General features: G+C 41.3%; 1 protein-coding gene across 2 annotated transcripts in view; it reads right to left on the reverse strand.

Annotated features, from left to right (window-relative positions):
* LOC145439314 (contactin-associated protein-like 2) overlaps positions 1–5,632 on the reverse strand; it is a 39,627-nt gene extending 33,995 nt beyond the window's left edge. For both annotated transcript variants that reach the window (XM_080316822.1, XM_080316823.1), the window contains exons 1-5: positions 5,392–5,632; positions 4,547–4,625; positions 3,252–3,380; positions 2,455–2,553; positions 863–979 (exon numbers count right to left, since the gene is read on the reverse strand). In XM_080316822.1, coding sequence (XP_080172948.1) covers positions 863–979; positions 2,455–2,553; positions 3,252–3,380; positions 4,547–4,625; positions 5,392–5,604 — 637 coding nt within the window. In that variant the 5' untranslated portion in view covers positions 5,605–5,632. The remainder of the gene's footprint in view (positions 1–862; positions 980–2,454; positions 2,554–3,251; positions 3,381–4,546; positions 4,626–5,391) is intronic.
* Positions 5,633–17,347: the final 11,715 nt, after the last annotated feature.

Here is a 17,347-nt window from a genome sequence, read left to right on the forward strand (position 1 = left end):
TAGAATAGAAATAAGTGACAATTTGTTGGTATTCAAGTCTCGCCGGTGGTGTATCTGTTATTCGACACTTATTACACTTATCATGAAATTAGAGTGAGAACATAAAGCATCAAGTTGTTGTTTTCGAATTTTGATGTCGAGGTGATAAATTTATGCATTCAATTACAATTCAACTTCGGTTGTGTATTGAGTGATAGATTGATATGCCGGAAGTTGTATCTTGTGAGCGATCGTAGGATTTTACAAATATTTCACATCTTTTTGAAGTGTTAGTTTGCGAACGCGACTATTGTTGATATTCGAATCGCCGTCTGTCGCACGCACTGCTTAATCCTCACAACAAACCACGTTTCCGTTTGTGCGGTTATTGTTGGTGACTCGTACATATTCAACACCGCGCGAGAGATGCCTGAAAGTACGAATCACGACCGCGCCCATAAGAACACATGGTGAATCACCACAGAACCCGTAAGAATACACGACAGGCGAATCGCCGCCACCGCCTATAGCAAAAAAGGCGAGTCACGACCACGAGTTTTCACGGCGAATCACGACCGCGGCCTATACCCGAAAAGGCGAATCACGACCGCACCCATAAGAACACATGGCGAATCGCGGCCCCGCCATAAGAGATAAGAGGCGAATCGCCACCCCGGGTTTCCAGGCGAATCGCCACCCCGCCATAAGAGCCCCAGGCACATCACGACCGATCATACTAACTACTAATGTGGCATCTTGGTGTGTTATCAATAACTTAAGCTATAGCAACTCCACGTGCGAATATATTAATCGCACTGTATGTAAATGAATCACATGGATGGGATATCTTTGATTTTATAATTTTTTTATGTACTTAACTTACCAGCACCCATGAGCAAGTTGCAATAAACCTTGTATCGATTTCCTGGTGTTCCGACTTCATAAAATCCGGATTCGGCAATTCCGTCTCGTATAACGAGATGATAACAAGTGTAAACGTCTGGCATAAATAAAAACGTAAGCAGTATGTAACACAGTGTATATTGTTCAATGTCCATGGAATTGACCGGTGCCACCATAGAATTGTAGGCGTATCTGCGGTGCAAACTGATTTTAACCCCGTGTCTTACGAATATAACGAGTGTGCAGGTCGTACACTGAACCAAGCTTCAAGCCATGCATAGTCAGCGACGAGAATCATCGATAAATCCCCATGTGAACTGGGTAATGATATGAATGACTTTGCATTATGCATGGAGTGGATCTCCTCATTATAAACCAGAAGATATTGAGAAATTCATCTCAACTGTCCTCAAAATGAATCGGATTCCCGTGCATTCATTAGAGATGTACGGATCATGGTTTTCGGGATCCGGATCTAAACCTGTTCGATAAAATGGAATCATGATCCAATCCGGATCCTGTTCCTGTCTCAAATGTCAAAATCCGGATCCAAAAATATCCCTGCACAATGTTGCCCCTGTCGTCGAGATTTTTTAAAATACACCTCGGCAATTCATTGAAGTTTACCATTAGGTTTTCTTCGAAATAATGGTGCAATGCTGAAGTCAGCTGAGTCCAAGTTCATACGAAATATCGAAGTAAACAAAAGCCAGTCATTTTCATGCAATAGAAATTTAGATCCGGATCCGGCTGTTGGGCAAAAATGAGAATCCGGATCCGATCCTGTTTGAGAAAAACTTGCCGGATTCCTGCCCGCGGTTAAAGTCCAATATCCTGAGCCTGTACATCTCTAGCATGCATGCGAAGCCTTGTATTTCTTCAATTCATATATACTATATACAGCTTTGGTGACGCAAACATATAACGGTGAACGGAGGAGTGAGAATAGCCCCCTATGCCCTAAATCAGCGCTTCTCAACCTTTTTAGTGCTCGTTCACAAAACACAAGAATACCAATAACAAAACAACAAAACAACAACAACAACAACAACAACAACAACAGCCATAACAGCAACATCAACCACAACGGCAGCAGTATGAACCTATTGTCAATGGAATTTGATATGGAAAATGAATTAAAACAAAATCTAATAAAAATATAGCATATACTAGGGTTACCATATTTGGGAAATCTGAAAAGAGGGCACTTTTTCAGAATTTTCAGACTTGCAAAACCGGAAGGAAAATCCTGTAAAAATGTTAACCTACTTCGTGGTCGGTTGACTAAAAAAAAGTCAACTTTCTCGCTCAGTGCCCAAAATACAGTTTTTCTTTCACATTGTCAGGTGATTGACTTAAAAAAGGTCAACTTTCCTGCTCCGCTCCCGAAATACCAGCCGGAGCGTTACGGCATATCAGTCTAATTTGGCCGTACATTTGACCAACATTTTTAAAAAAGAGGACAAAAGGGCGTCCTCCGAGTACAATTTCAAAAAAGTCAAAAAATAGGACAAATCCTCTTAAAAGAGGACGCATGGTAACTTTAGCATATACCAAAGCTGTAATGGTTACCTGGACAATACTGGAATTGATTCCGAGAACTTCCAAGAAGGTAATAACCGTAGGCCGTTACATTGTGCTTGGATGTTAATGCTTCGCATGTAGAGACACCTGTGTACTGGCTTGATTAATTTATTGATCGATATGTTCTCTGAAATTTATATCCTACAATTATGCATCAATCGACAAGGATTATATACTGATAAAGATGTATCGAGCGGATCAATCATGTACTTCAGTAGATTTGTCTCTATTTCCGCCAGCATATTTGAATTGTTTCGCATCACTTTCATGGGTGAAGTTACAATGCCCCTTGGAAAAATTGCAATGGCTGTATTGCTATAAAATATTATTTACAGCAAATAAAGCGCCATTGTGTATCTGCATAACTCGTGATGACGCATCGTGCAATTTCGAACTGCATCTTGCAATTCTACAACCTGTTGCCTGCTATCAATAGTTCGCCATTTGTTTTCTACATCTACATGAAGTAGTTTATACGTGCGTTGAAAAGGACTGCTTTTACGTGTAGGCCTAACTGTGTAGAAGAGCTTCTTGGAGATACAGAACTTCAATATGCAACGGGATAGTATACTATATTCACTCGTCGAAATTGACGATATTGATTTACTAGTCCTTACGTACTAACAATGACCCCTGTATTTATAATATATCCAACATTACGGCCTTCACAAAAAGTGCGTACTCGACATATAGCAGCTATAATAAGTATGCCTACAGCTAAGTCTTTGATGCGATGTATTGCATATAGCTTTTTATAGACTGAATTCTTTGATAAAAGGATTTACCAGTATAGGCGCGAAAATCGCAATAAACGTACGCTCCTCTCTGCGCCTGTAGATTATTGCTTCTTGTCCAATAATATCCTGTTGTTGAAATTCCGTGAACGTCCCTCAGTTCTGCACAGCTTCGTGCACCTAATCATATAAAAATCTTGGAAGCAATGAAGATTGAAAGAGGTTGATTAGGATATCGAAGATATCTAATATTCCTTTTTAGTTGTGAGAGTAAAAGTACTCAAGGAATTCGGTAGACATATTTCGTCAATTCAAACCTCACTTCATACTTGTAAAGTTTGTGCATGGCAGATTATGTAGTGTAGATGCAATTCAAAACAACCTATATTTAAACGTTACAGAATTCACGTTCTTCAGGATTTGGATTTGTCAATGCAAAATGGTACAGTTGTCGCCCTTCACTATCTGGGATCACACGTTGATTATATTCAATAGACGAACTGAAGTCGCGCGTATGGCAAACTTCGAAATTTATTGACGGTAGATAAATATAGCCATGAGTGATGTCTGTATTTAGGTATCCATACGGCTCACGAACCCCCTTTTGCATCGTAAAGGAGGCGGTACAAAAGGTGATTAGCAGAAGTTTCAGGAAAGCATTTGTCCTCTATCGCTCTGATCATCGAATGTGACTATGGAACGGAAACTCCCGTTTTCTCATTGTTCGGTCACGCTTGACTACTTCTATTCGTTTTTGTCAATCGCAGCAATTTGCCGTAGGGGGCATGTGATACCACAGTTATAGATACTCGACTTTGATGACGAAATTACTACCCGATCAGTTATTGTAACTTTGTAACCTTGTAACCTTGTAACTTGCTACAGCGTTACATCACATCATCAAGATACGCAATTTGAAAGCTAGTCGCTCATCTCGGTATGCAACACATTAAATCTACACAGACCTATACCGACTTTTACGGAAAATCCGTTATGCGCTAGGCTGCGCGCACCTATGGGGCTCGGTTCGATTAGCTTAGGATACGGGTGAGTGAGCTTTGGTATACCGGGAGTAATTATAATAATTCTAAATATAATTATCACTTCACTTATCGTACAATTAGTTTGTTTGTTTTGAGGTATTCATGGTGTTTGTCGACTACTGTGGTCGACTAGTAATTGAGTAAGGGAATGTTACTTCGGTAGTTTAGCTGTTTGACGTTAATGTTTCCAGTAATCACCAATGAAATAATCTTTGAAAACCAAATCACAAAATAAACACGTTATAAATAACAGGCGGTCAATATCGTCAATGATTGGAAAGCGATGTAGACAAAATTACGTACCCAATGCATTCAGTACTTCTGCTTTCAGTGACCTGACGTCTATCGAAGCCCCTTGTGGGCCTCGGTCGCCTTTAATCCCCTAAATTAGGAAAAAAACAATCAGCTCATATAATTTATTTAATGATAGATATGACGAACGAGCTATTTTATATCATGATACTGAACAATAACAATAAGACGTTGCATATTTGTGTCCTTGAGGTTCTTGCGGCATACACCCCGACTCATGAATACAGACACGCGATTCGTGCATATATGCACAGTGTGCATTGCAAAGCGAGGGGAGAAACAGCACTCAGCCCCTTACAAAACGTTGGTCTTTGGCCCCTTAGGATGATAAACCAAACTGATGAGGGGCTTCGCTCCCCACTTTTGAACATAATTTCTTATACTCAGTCGCCAGTGAGTATACATGGCCCAATTAGTGGGTGGGGGGCGGTAGTTACGGTCCTGTGCGTGCATATCATGAGTACATGATGTGCATATGCCACTATAGACATTGGACGAGGAACGTGAAGATATAGCCTTGTAAGACTTTCGAAGTCTTGCACCACCCCTTTATGCTATATCGGCAATTCTGAGCACAAAGCGGGGTAGCCATGGTTACCGTAGTGTTACTAATCAGGTCTTTGGTGTGACCCGGCTGGGGATGAGCCCACGACCTACCGATTAAGAAAATGAACGCTAAGCCATTACGGTACAACGAACATTATCATATTTTTGACTATGTCATTTTGAATTATAATAACCGGATTCTACGAGGATTGCCATCAATATTGGTTCGGCGGCTAAGACGAAATAGTGCGCAATGAAGATCTAAACGCTAAGCGGTGAATAGCACATACCTGTCGGCCAGCTGGTCCAATGGGACCACGCTTGCCTGGCGGTCCGCTTGCCTGGTGGTCCGCGGTGGCGCCTGAAGCATCCCCGTTTTTGGCGAAGTGGACATTTACGACGTTGCATGAGTTTGAATCCAAACCCTTTATCGAGTGAACGGTCTGCGCACAAACGGTCGCAGCGACAAGAAAAACAAGACTACTTATAAATATCAGATTCATTTTCTGCTCAAAGAAACCAATGATTTGAAAATCTAGATGCGTAGCCAGAGGTGGTCAAAGTAGTCACCGTCGCTACTCAAGTAGAAGTAGAAGTAACGCCGGAATTTCTACTCAAGTAGAAGTAGGAGTGGAGGTTCATAAGTAAGTAAGTAGATATTCTCCGCTTATTTTTGCCTACAAAACTGAAAACTGTCAAGTAGAAGTAGAAGTAGTCTAAAATCATAACTACTAAAAAAGTAGTGTGAGTAGGCCAAATCTACTTCAAGTACATCAAAAAGTAGAAGCACTTCGTTACTGACCACCTCTGTGCGTAGCTATAACCATCTTAAACTGCCAATGAACGGGAATAATATAAACTCGCTGCCAGCCACTTCCGATCACTGTTGGGATCAAGGCAGTACCCTCGAGTCATAGTCAATTAATGGTATTCCACATTGTGACTCGAGTCTAGTAAAGCCTTTCGATTTTTTAAGGGAACGAGTCAAGTCAAGTCACGATCGAGTCAAGTCAAAAAATCATGTAAGTTTGTTCTAATTTGGAGGTAATATTCCAGCCATTGCATGTTGCAAGATGATTCAACTATTGACTGATTTACTAATAATTGTGAACCGAGTATTGAATATCCAATTAACTACAATTCCAACGGCGGGTTATATGGCTCACATATACGTAGAGCTACCTATTGACCACGTCGGTAACTGTCCATCAGATATATGATAAAACCTGAAGCTTCATAATGTTAAAACGAATGGATATGATGCAATACATAATCCACCAATACATCATCCCAACGATACAATTTTAGCATGTGCCGATTGTTGACGAGTAGACCTATTATTATAAATGTATATGCTTATACATCAGTCCGATTGAAATTATGCAAGAGGTCCGTTAAGACTAAAACTTAGCAGAAGTTGTCAATTTCTCGTCCTCAACGATTTTTATTCTAGTTTTCAACCATTCTGACATGGTTTATGATGTAGGTCTAGTGCTCGTAAATCTAAAAGTAATCGTTATTTTACAATGAAATTCGTTTGATATGTCACATAACTACAATTACTTCGGGTGTTTTCGAATGTATTCAATTTTGTGATTACGATTACTTGTAGATGCTGTTACGAATACAAATCACGATTACCACATATCCTATCCATATACGCAATACTTGTCAAGAAATCTACTAATGTGGATGTAATCATTTTATTGTGGAATTATCACCAACTGTTCTTTTAACTTAAGAGTCTCTCACAGTTTTTCTGGGACTGATGATGAGAAACTGTAGTAAATATAGCCAAAACGATACCGATTTACCATATATAGAATCGAAATCAGCATAAAACCTGTTTTCTATTGGCGACAAGTCGCGTGCTCGCTGAGTTATGCATGTATGTGGGGCCTTCAGTAACATTTAGATGAAAAGATAAATATTTACTTGAATTACAACCGTTCAGCTATCACAGTTCCATAATTTGAACGGCGAATAGAGTAACCTACGCATATTGTAAAAAAACATTTCATGTAATAATTCTATCTAAAACTTCTGCTCTGTAGAATGACTTGTGTGGCTTTCTTATCTAATTCCTTCCAAATCAACGTCATGGTGCCTTGCCTGATAATTAAATACAAAACTTGGCGGGGCTCTAACCGACCATATATGACGCAAACCCTTGTAACTGTGGAATTCGGCTATCCAACTGTCATCAGCTGCCTTTCAAAACCCGGAGGGAGAACACAATGGCATTTACGTGACATGAAACCATGCTCTGTTCTAGACACAAATGCGACGAATAACATATGATACATGCTTGAAAACTTTTAATGACAGGAGGACACTCATGATATCAACTATTTATGGCAGGACGTAGGCATAAGTGACGAGAATGTTTTCACAAAACTGTTCGTCACTATCATTTAGGTAGCAGGTCCCTTCATACCTTATTGTTGCCCATATGACAAGTTTCATCACAGTCAATATGGCTCAGAAAAAATGTTTGGTGCTATCCAATCGTTATCCAGCCTTCTAGCCGCACAGCGAGTGTTCAAATAGGAGGAAATGCCTCTCTACACGGCACCGAACACGTCACACCGCGTCGTACTATAGATAACTAACCTACGGATACATGTGCATCACGTGACTCACGGTCGAGTGATGCTACAGTCGCAGATTTATTGTCGCTTCATAGCATGAAACGGTAACGTAATTGCTAATCCCATAGATGACGACCCGAGCGCTCAAATTTAATAAAGTTGACATGATTTGAAAGCTACAGTCGCGCTGATTCTGATAATATACATCAAAATCTGATCAGGGCAATGAAACCCCCTCGAAATACCCCTTAAAGTCTGAAAATCGGCATTGTTCTGAACAATCGCAACCACGCAAGGACGATTGTTATGGTGATTGTGCTGCGTTGTTACGATTGTTTAGAACAGGGGTGGCCAACCTTTTCAGCCAAAGGGTCACATTGGATTGACGAACTATTGCGCGGGCCAATAGCCGCGCGAAGCGCGAAAAATTTTCGAAGTTCATAGGTCAATAATATTGTTACTTGACTATTTAGCGTACCTGCTGTATATCGCTGGGCTCAGTTTGCAAGGACTGGACTATTCGGCACCTGTGCTGGACGTGTCGATATCGAAAGCTTCGACCAACATGCGTCAATCGTTTTGTGCCTAGCTTTTATAGTCGACGGTTTTTCTGCAAGCGCAAATGTAAGGTCGCATATGCTAAACGACCCTTTGTCTCATAATCGCGAATATTGTTAGACTCAATTTGATACATTAGGAGTTCTTTCGTTTTCACAAAGGGGTAACAATATCAAGTGCAAGAAATCAAGTGACAACATGTTGAGCGAAGCGTGTCGAAAATTTTTACTATCGCAATCTATCGCAAATTATTCTGCTTTATTGTAGTGTACGAAGATCTACCAAAATGTGACTGGTTCATAGATCTGCCAATGCGTCGGAACTGATATTTTAGTCATCACATCTCAAGTGTTGCGACCAGACTAATCAAATTTTTGGTTGGCCTTGCAAATTCACAATCTGTGAATCCCTTTTTGATAATATTACTAATTTCGAAAATTACGTCGCGGGCCACTCAAAACCTTCTCGCGGGCCACATGTGGCCCGCGGGCCACGGGTTGGCCGGCCCTGGTTTAGAACAATGCCAATTTTCTGAGACCTGAGTTGTCCGGAGCACATGCACGTAGAAGTTTGAATTCACGAATTAAAATAAAATGTAAATGGCATTTTACGAGCTACCATATCGTTGTTTCCCGTAACCAGTCTCCGCCCACATGATCAGAGTTAGCGTTAGAGCTGGTGGAGGATGATGAATTCGAAAATACAGGGAACGTAATTATTGCACATCGTTAAGTCACGTTCATGTCCTACCGATAAGATTGTTTATCAGCCTTAAGGCGGTGCGCACCACGGAGCGTTATAAACTAAACACCCAACATCCAGTGGTTTCAAACCTTTCATGGTCGCGACTCCATCTCCAATTTGAAAATGTTCCGTGGCCCAGATCAAAATTTGACGAGCTGATTAGTAAAGGAAGTCAGCACCTTGGCCCAGACCTACTCACGGGCTATTTTGGAAGCTGATTACGTTCAACATACACCCCCTACCCCCCCCCCACCCCCGTTTGAAACCACTATCTTTGAATAAAGCATTTAAACGGCATTAACGATCTCTAGGAATTATCCGTTACACTTATGCTTATTCCAGTAAATGAAGATTGTTTTTATTTATATTTTATTGCAGTTTTTGCGTGCGTGGTATAGTCTCCACAACAAAATCAATAAATGTGATAGCAAATCGCGCACAGCGCGAAGAAAAATATCATGCATCAGCATAAATATTCCCAAAAAATATTATTTTTATGCTGATTTACGAAAAAATTATGAGCCTACGTCAAGTCTTCAAAATTCCGGACATTTGGCATATTTTAGAAATTTCTCCCGGACCCTAGTTTGAACAGTGAAATTCCGGACATATCCGGGAAATTCCGGACGTATGGACGTATGTTTAATGTTTATATAGCTCAGTGATGGCAACCCTATGATAGTATAGATAACTAACCTACGGAGGTTAGTTATCTATAATGATAGTCGTCAAAACGAACCTCTCTCTCTCTCTCTCTCTCTTTCTCTCTCTCTTCCCTTGCAATATGTAATCTGGCAACCGCTCTCACGTAAACTAAGGAAGTATAAATACCGTAGCTGGTAAGAACGAATAAAGAACGACTGAGCTATATTATAAATGACTGATGTTCTGTCGATAAGGAGGCAGTGACTGAACCCTATCGTCTGAATCGCGGGTCATGCGTTTCATGCGTTCAAGGCCGTCATAGATACATGTATAGTGAGATGAATTATGCGATAATATGTTTGCGACACAATAATCACTATATCTAAATGTGTCATATGCACACGTTAAGTACTTACTTTCAATCTGCTAAAACGGCATGATGCTGAAGAATAAAATATTTGGTGAAGAGAAAGGTCAAAGACGTCACTCAAGCATCCAGAGCTAAAAGGAGAGTTCGGCCGGCCGGATTTTAACTTGGAGTGGAAAAATATTTTGGACTTCGATCAGATCGAAAAAAAGAAAGGACGTTGTATATTTTTGTCCTTGATGTTTTGTAGCATATACACATGATATACACACACACTAAAGAGGTGCGCATGTGCCTACCGTGAGTGAATGATTTGCACATGCGGCTGGACAAGGAAGGTGTAGATATAGCCTTGTAAGGCTTTCTGAGTCCTCCATGCTATCCCGATAATACTTAGCGCCAAGTGGAAGTCATGGATACCCGTGTTACTAATCGTAATCATGTCTTTGGTCTGACCAGCCAGAGATCGAGCCCACGACCTACCGATGAAGAAGCCCGGCGCTTTAAATCCGAGATCGGCTATTCTTATGTTGTGCTTGATATATATCATTCTGCGGGTAGCGATGGCACTTTGTTAGACAGGCTGGTCAGGTTTCGTGACTAGATGTGGTCAGTAACAAATAACTTCTTATTTTGCCGATTACACAGGAGGATTCGCATATTTGCATTACATACGAAACTGACTATGCTGTTAGACTACTTCCACTTCATTAACAGTGTTTTAGGCAAAACCTCTTACCGTTATCGTTCTCGATTTGGTAACGTTATAGGTAGTAGTTTTCATCGGTACTTTCCCCCCAAGGAATTCGTAAAGCAACCGGCCCGGCTGCATCATTGTAATAAAAAATATTCATACAGCCTTCTTCGGTTTGATATCGGCTATTAACTTTCGGCGTGTGCCGTCATAGACGATTGGTCTATTTTCGGCCAATATTGGTATAATTTACTTCTGTCGCGGTCTGGGCTTAGGGTTAGCTTTATTACATTGCAGGGTGTTCTCATCAGCATTACTCCAACGCTGAAAAGGCATAAATGTGTATTCCACTTGCGAATCTATAGTATCTAAGTATGTCGTGTTGGTGTCTCGGCGTTATGTACAATGTCTATAAGATGGCATTGCTTTGTCACAGATGAAATTTGATTTTCGACAACATTAGATGGAATTATAAAGGCAAACGCATACGTTAGTTATCACCGCCAGCCAACAAATTTTCACTCGATTTTTGAACCGAGAATGTGAGTTTGTGATTATATATGTCATTTTCACGCTGGTTTTGAATCGGTCTTTACCTATTTCTATCACATATGATTTTATATGGTACGCATGACCGGGGTCGTTACGGTAAAACATAGAGCAGCCATCCCCCATTATTCTTCATTCCAAAACCCCTGATAACGAGCTTCTATAGCCGGAATGTGCAGCTATACAGCTTTTAAACTTGTTTTAGAAGTGTCAACGAGAAACAGTATTAATTCAACAACATTGTGACATGGCAAAATGAGCCCAACAACTTTGAATGGGCCACCAAGTTCGGAGTTTCTTTTCATGTAATGGCTTATTACCACATCTTCTCAAACAAGTAATTTTTTTAACGTAATAATTCGTCGGAAAGAGCTCTCACCATATCACGAGAACAGCAAAAGAATCGACGACGTCGTGTGCGATTACAATTGAGGAAACCGGTAGAACAAGGTGTACTATATATGATGTGGACTTTGGTTCCTATACATTTGTTTTCTTGATATCATAATGAAGGGGTTCTCAATACGCGGCCCACACGAAAGCGATTAATACTGATGTGGTATTGTTACATAATTTAGCTACTCGTAGGATGGTATTGAATATTGATTGAAGCAATGCGAAAAGGAAATTAAAAACTCTGCGACCAAGCCCGACGCTTTGAAGTAATTATGCCAACTCAGTCTTAGCATTCGGTTTATTTCCATGAACGCTTCACTTTAACTATTGATTCGGAATGGAAGAGGGTGAGGCTTTCCGATTCTTACAACAAAGTACTGATCCGGCTCCGAGCCGGCGCCGGCTAAAAATGAGAAAAGTCAGCTGGATATCCAACCCGGCTCCTTTTCATGCCCCGCTGTTATAAGTAGTTTCTCATAAGGTTTATTAGTGAAATTGTCACGACGATCGGGTGAAATTGCCGCTGTATCAAGATAACGAAAGATATTTCGAAAATTTCACCAATTTGTGGTGACAGTGGTAGGTATGCGTTAGTCGTAAATACGCAATGTAAAAACGCAACACCTTCGACCGGCTAAATCCAGCTTTTGAAACCACTTTATTTCGATACTTTCCAAATCGTCAATTATTTCTACCACGAGAAACAGTTTTGACATGTCTTGTAAATTGCTAGTTCTAATTACAATTGAATAGAAAAGTCCGGCGAAATTTACGAAAATTGAGCATTCAATGCTGGTTCGCCAAAAGTATATAGGCCTACTTATTATTATACCACCACTACTTTCGCGGTGGCGAGATAGTGTAGTGGTATAATCCACAGCCGCAACACTAATGGGTTGCGGGTTCGAGTCCGGCCGAGGTCATCTACAGAATTCCTACCTAAGTGATGGAGGTCCTCCTCGCCATATCGTTGATGTAAGCGGTGTCTTATAAAAGCCTGAAACTGAGCTTAGCTACAATAATAAATGAGTAAAACTTGCCTGCTGTAATTGACCTTAGTAGTCGACAAACGCCGACATTGTTCGAGGTCGGCTCACTCAATCTACGGCAGAACTGGGCAAAGTGAGACCCGCTAAGCTATTCTGTGTGACCCGCGAAACGTTGTTTTTAATCTAAAACATGGAACCTACTTTTCAATGTTGCTGCGTGGAGTAAAACCAGAGACTGTAAACTAAGCCAAATATTCGTGTACTTTCAAGCCTGTTCACGCGCCTACTTACCTCGCTTGCGTAATCCGGATTCAAAATAAAGTCAATGTATTAAATGATGCCGTAACTATTTAAGCCAGAAGAATTAACCAAACCATTGTTGCCATTATCACATTAGGCTACTTATTAAACGGCCTGTCTGCTCTTCTAATTGTTACGGGATACGTTTCCAAATCCCCAATTCGTAAAATAAGACAATCAGTGACCGTGTCATCATCAGGCTCGTAACTCGTGACTGCGAGGGGGCGAGTTCGAAGGGGGCCCAAAATTATTTCGCACAGCAATATAAATTATAGAGTATTTTGCGAGATATTTCCTACAGCTCCAAAATTTTATTGGCGCGTTGCGCGATTTAATATCAGTCTAATTGGGAACCCCTGCACCAGGGGTCACCAACCTTTTTGCAACCGAGGGCTACTTTTGCGTAATGATTGAGGCGGCGGGCTACTATTTACTCCCGCCGTTTACCCGTACCACACAGAATTTCCGCTTTGATATTTATAGCACTGGGCAGGACTGGACATCATGTTATCTGTTTCTATAGCAGTCAGTGGGAAGCCTGGCATTGTATGATATCAACTAGTGCGCTGTACTCTGGTATTTAACTTGACACTGTAATTCTGAGTGAGTGTTCCAGATGTGCAATAATTAAGCGTGTTTTGTGTTTGTTTTTGATGAAGTTCATGTCCGAAAAGGCTGATTCACAACGATAAGTTGAACCATAGACGCTTGCAACCTTCATAGTTGCTGCGCATACACCACTGTACCTTTCCCTATCAACAATGCACCAAACGTTTGCTGCACAGTGAGGTGGGGGTCATTTTGCAGTGTTACAATTTCAATCTCCTACTGTTCAGCATCCAGAAATGACAAGATTTCATTATACCGGACAGCAGCAACGATAACAGAAAGTTAGAAACATGGTATATTAAACTGAGTTGAGTGTAACAGAAACAAGCTGTGCCAAAAGATGGAATACGTAATGGGCAGTGGCGGCTCGTCCTATAGGGCAACTGGGGCATTGCCCCACCTAAAATTCTGTTCAATAACAATTTAACCATTTATAGACGCACAGCGCTCAATATATATCGAGATCACAGCGAAACCCGCGTTCTTCTTGTGCTTTCGCTTGCAAATGCCCATACATAGCGAAGTCTCCGCGAAAATCGAATTCTCTTCTGTGTTTTCGCTTTGTGAATGCCTAGCCGGGGCTTGCCCCGGTAGCGCTCATAACAAGCTTTCACTATCTATTCTCTCAAAGCTGCGCACAATTAAGAAACGTTGCTTTACTCACTCCTATTCGTAAAATGGCCGAGCAACCGGGGCAAATATGCTTGCTCGCCCCTAAGGTGTGATGTAACAATCGTATCTATATCTGAACTCGGATACCGTGATATGCGTTGAGTCGACCGTTGCTGGTACAGGTCGATTTTTATGGTGTTTCACACCATGATAATTCTTGAAACTTGGTATGTCATGTCGTGATGGTGGTATTTAACACTGTCCTAAGTTTCAGGGTTTCTACTCAAAGTTTAGGGTAGTAATTCCGTTTCCAAAGTCGAGTGTGTGCTGATCGGTCATGTATCGCAAACATATTTCACGCAAAGCCGGTATTGGTCTCCATTGATTTTAACGATGCTCCTTAGCTAGATCCGTCATGAACTTTTACATGGTATGTCTTGATTTTAGTATCGAACGCTGTGCCAAGTCTCAAGGTTGACACTCAATGATTAGGGCAGCAATTTCGTTATTAAGTTCGAGTATGGTAGAGATGTGCGCTGATCTGACACTTAGCCTACCTAACGCATTGCGGATTTCACGCAAAAGCCGGTGTATCTGTGTTCCATACTGAGATAGGTGATGAGATGATGATATCATGAAACAGTTTACTAACATCCTCGGTTTGCATTCAAATATTTAGTTTTATTTTATATTCTCCAATGTCAATTTCACCGTGGAATGGTGGCCTTCGGGCCATTTGCTCACAATTACAACCCCTGTCAAGCGCGATAGCTGTTTCGTTTTCGATGGCGGCTAACAGCTGATCGCTTGATCAGCCGATTCCTCAGTAAATATTACGCAAAATTCGGCGTTGATCTGTTCGTATTAATTTTGACAGTGTACCATACCGAAAACGGTCATGAGGCTATACTTCTCGATGATTTCATGTAACAGTGTACCAAGTTTTCGGCTTTCATCCACGTATTTATTCGGTAATATATTTTCCGAAGGCGATTTTGCAGCAGACATATAGACACTATAGACCGTAAGCCGTATGTGTCGTGTGACAGTCTCCAGCCTCAAGGCCAGAATCTCCCAAGCTGTACCGGGACCGAATTTCCGAGGCTGCTATCCGTAGTTCTTCAGAATGATGTTTTGGATTCAATATGACATTTCCTTGTTCAATCTATGAGATAACAATTGCGTATGTGTCCGAACTCGTTGACCTTTCCAGTTAGGCATACGCAATCTCTCGATTTATAGTCATTTCCATTTCTGCAGATAAGTAGTCAGGTCAAGTGCGAACATGAATCGTGTTGAATCTTTGCTCCGTACGCCGTTTAGCCAGCTGCCTTTAGAGCAAAAATTAGAGGTAAAGCGACTAGGTCCGTATCAGCCTAGAAATTGCCCATTGATCCAATCGTACGCCGGAGGAAAGCGCACTCGTGCCTTTTCTTCAGCGCATTTCGATAAAAATGAATGGCTTACTTATGGCGAGGATAAAAACGCCTTGTTTTGCTTTTACTGTCTTTTATTCGACAGTGCCGGTACCGGAAGCAGTGGCTCTTGTTGGAACAAAATTGGTTATCGCGATCTGAAGCATTTGTCAGAGCGTCTGAAAACGCACCAAAAATCCCAAGTGCACATGGCTAGTGCAGTTAAATATAAATTGTTTGGCAGAGTAAATGTAATGTCGCAGCTCAATGAAAGTTATCGCGTATCAGTCTGCAAGCACAATGAGCTTGTAGATAAGAATAGGCATGTTCTCTCTCGGGTGATTGATGCCATTAAATTTATTGGAGTTCATGAATTGCCCCTTCGAGGCCACGATGAGAAGGAATGCTCTCTCAATAGGGGGGTATTTTTGGATCTAATTAAATACACGGCTTCCATTGATAGCATTTTGCGCGAACATCTCGACACCGCGACAGTAGCTAAGGGTACCTCAAAGACTATTCAAAATGATGTGCTTGATTCGACATATCACATCTATCTGCAGCATTTGTTTACCGAGATTGTTGACGCTGAATTTCTAACTATTCAGTCTGACGAAACAACTGACATTACGTGTTTGTCACAACTAGTGATTTTTCGGTTCACGAAATTTGGTATGCCAGTCGAACGATTCCACAGCTTTGTGGCTGTTGACGATCGCACTGCTGTCGGAATTTCTTACGTATTAAAAAAAACATTACAGCCCTATTCAGTTGAGTCGAAACTTATTGCGCAAACCTACGACGGCGCAGCAGTCATGAGCGGATCGCGACATAGCGTACAAGTTTTAATGAAAGAAGTTTACCCGCATGCGCATTTTTTGCATTGCTACGCGCATCAGCTCAATCTTGTAGTGAAAAAAATGTGCTTAGGAATATCTTCTGTCAAGATATTCTTTGCAAATCTTTCAGGGTTCTCCTCCTTTTTCTCTGTTTCGCCAAAGCGATCTGATCTATTGCGCGACATATGCAAGCACCGGTTACCTAAATGCGTATCAACACGGTGGAACTTCCAATCCAGAGTTGTGCAACGAGTGTCAGAGAGTAGGGTGGAGCTTCTGGAATGCTTCTCAGTGATTGAGAGCTCTCCTGTCTGGGATGATACTTCCATACGTGAAGCGGCGGGGCTTAAACGACTCCTGGAAGACGAAGAATTTTTGTTCTTTTTGAAGCTTTTTTGTGACATCTTCATGCACGTCGATACACTGTACAGCACTTTTCAGTCGCGTATGGCCGATGGTACTACTGCGCAATTGTGTATTGCACATTTTTGTGAGGCAATTTCGCATATCCTGGCGAATGTACACTTCGCTGGTGACACAGCGCTTTTACGTCGTGGGATAAGTGTGCAAAACCTGCTTGTTGCGGCTTACGAATGTTGCGATATACTGATGTCCCAAATCCAACATCGTCTGAATAGTGACCAGTTGGTTACTTTCGCCCTGTTAAATCCGAGAAATTTCCCTGCCTACAAAATTCATTTTCCTTCTGGACTACTGCGCATCGTGCCTCGTTATTACCCGATGATCGACATTAGGGTTGTTCAAAATTTGGAAAATGTTTGGAATTCTGCGTGTCCATCGCTTATTCTGTAGATTATTGTTAAAAAACAATAATGGGCTTGAAAGAAGCTCGCAGGAGAGCCGCTAACATTTGTCTAAATGCGTTTGAAAGTAGCCGTCGGCGAGTGGGCGGGGAATCGATGAAGTGGGCGGGCAAA

This window comes from Botryllus schlosseri, chromosome 5 (assembly GCF_051294905.1).
Source record: "Botryllus schlosseri isolate E-star chromosome 5, Bs_hap1, whole genome shotgun sequence".
Taxonomy (NCBI): Eukaryota; Metazoa; Chordata; class Ascidiacea; order Stolidobranchia; family Styelidae; genus Botryllus; species Botryllus schlosseri.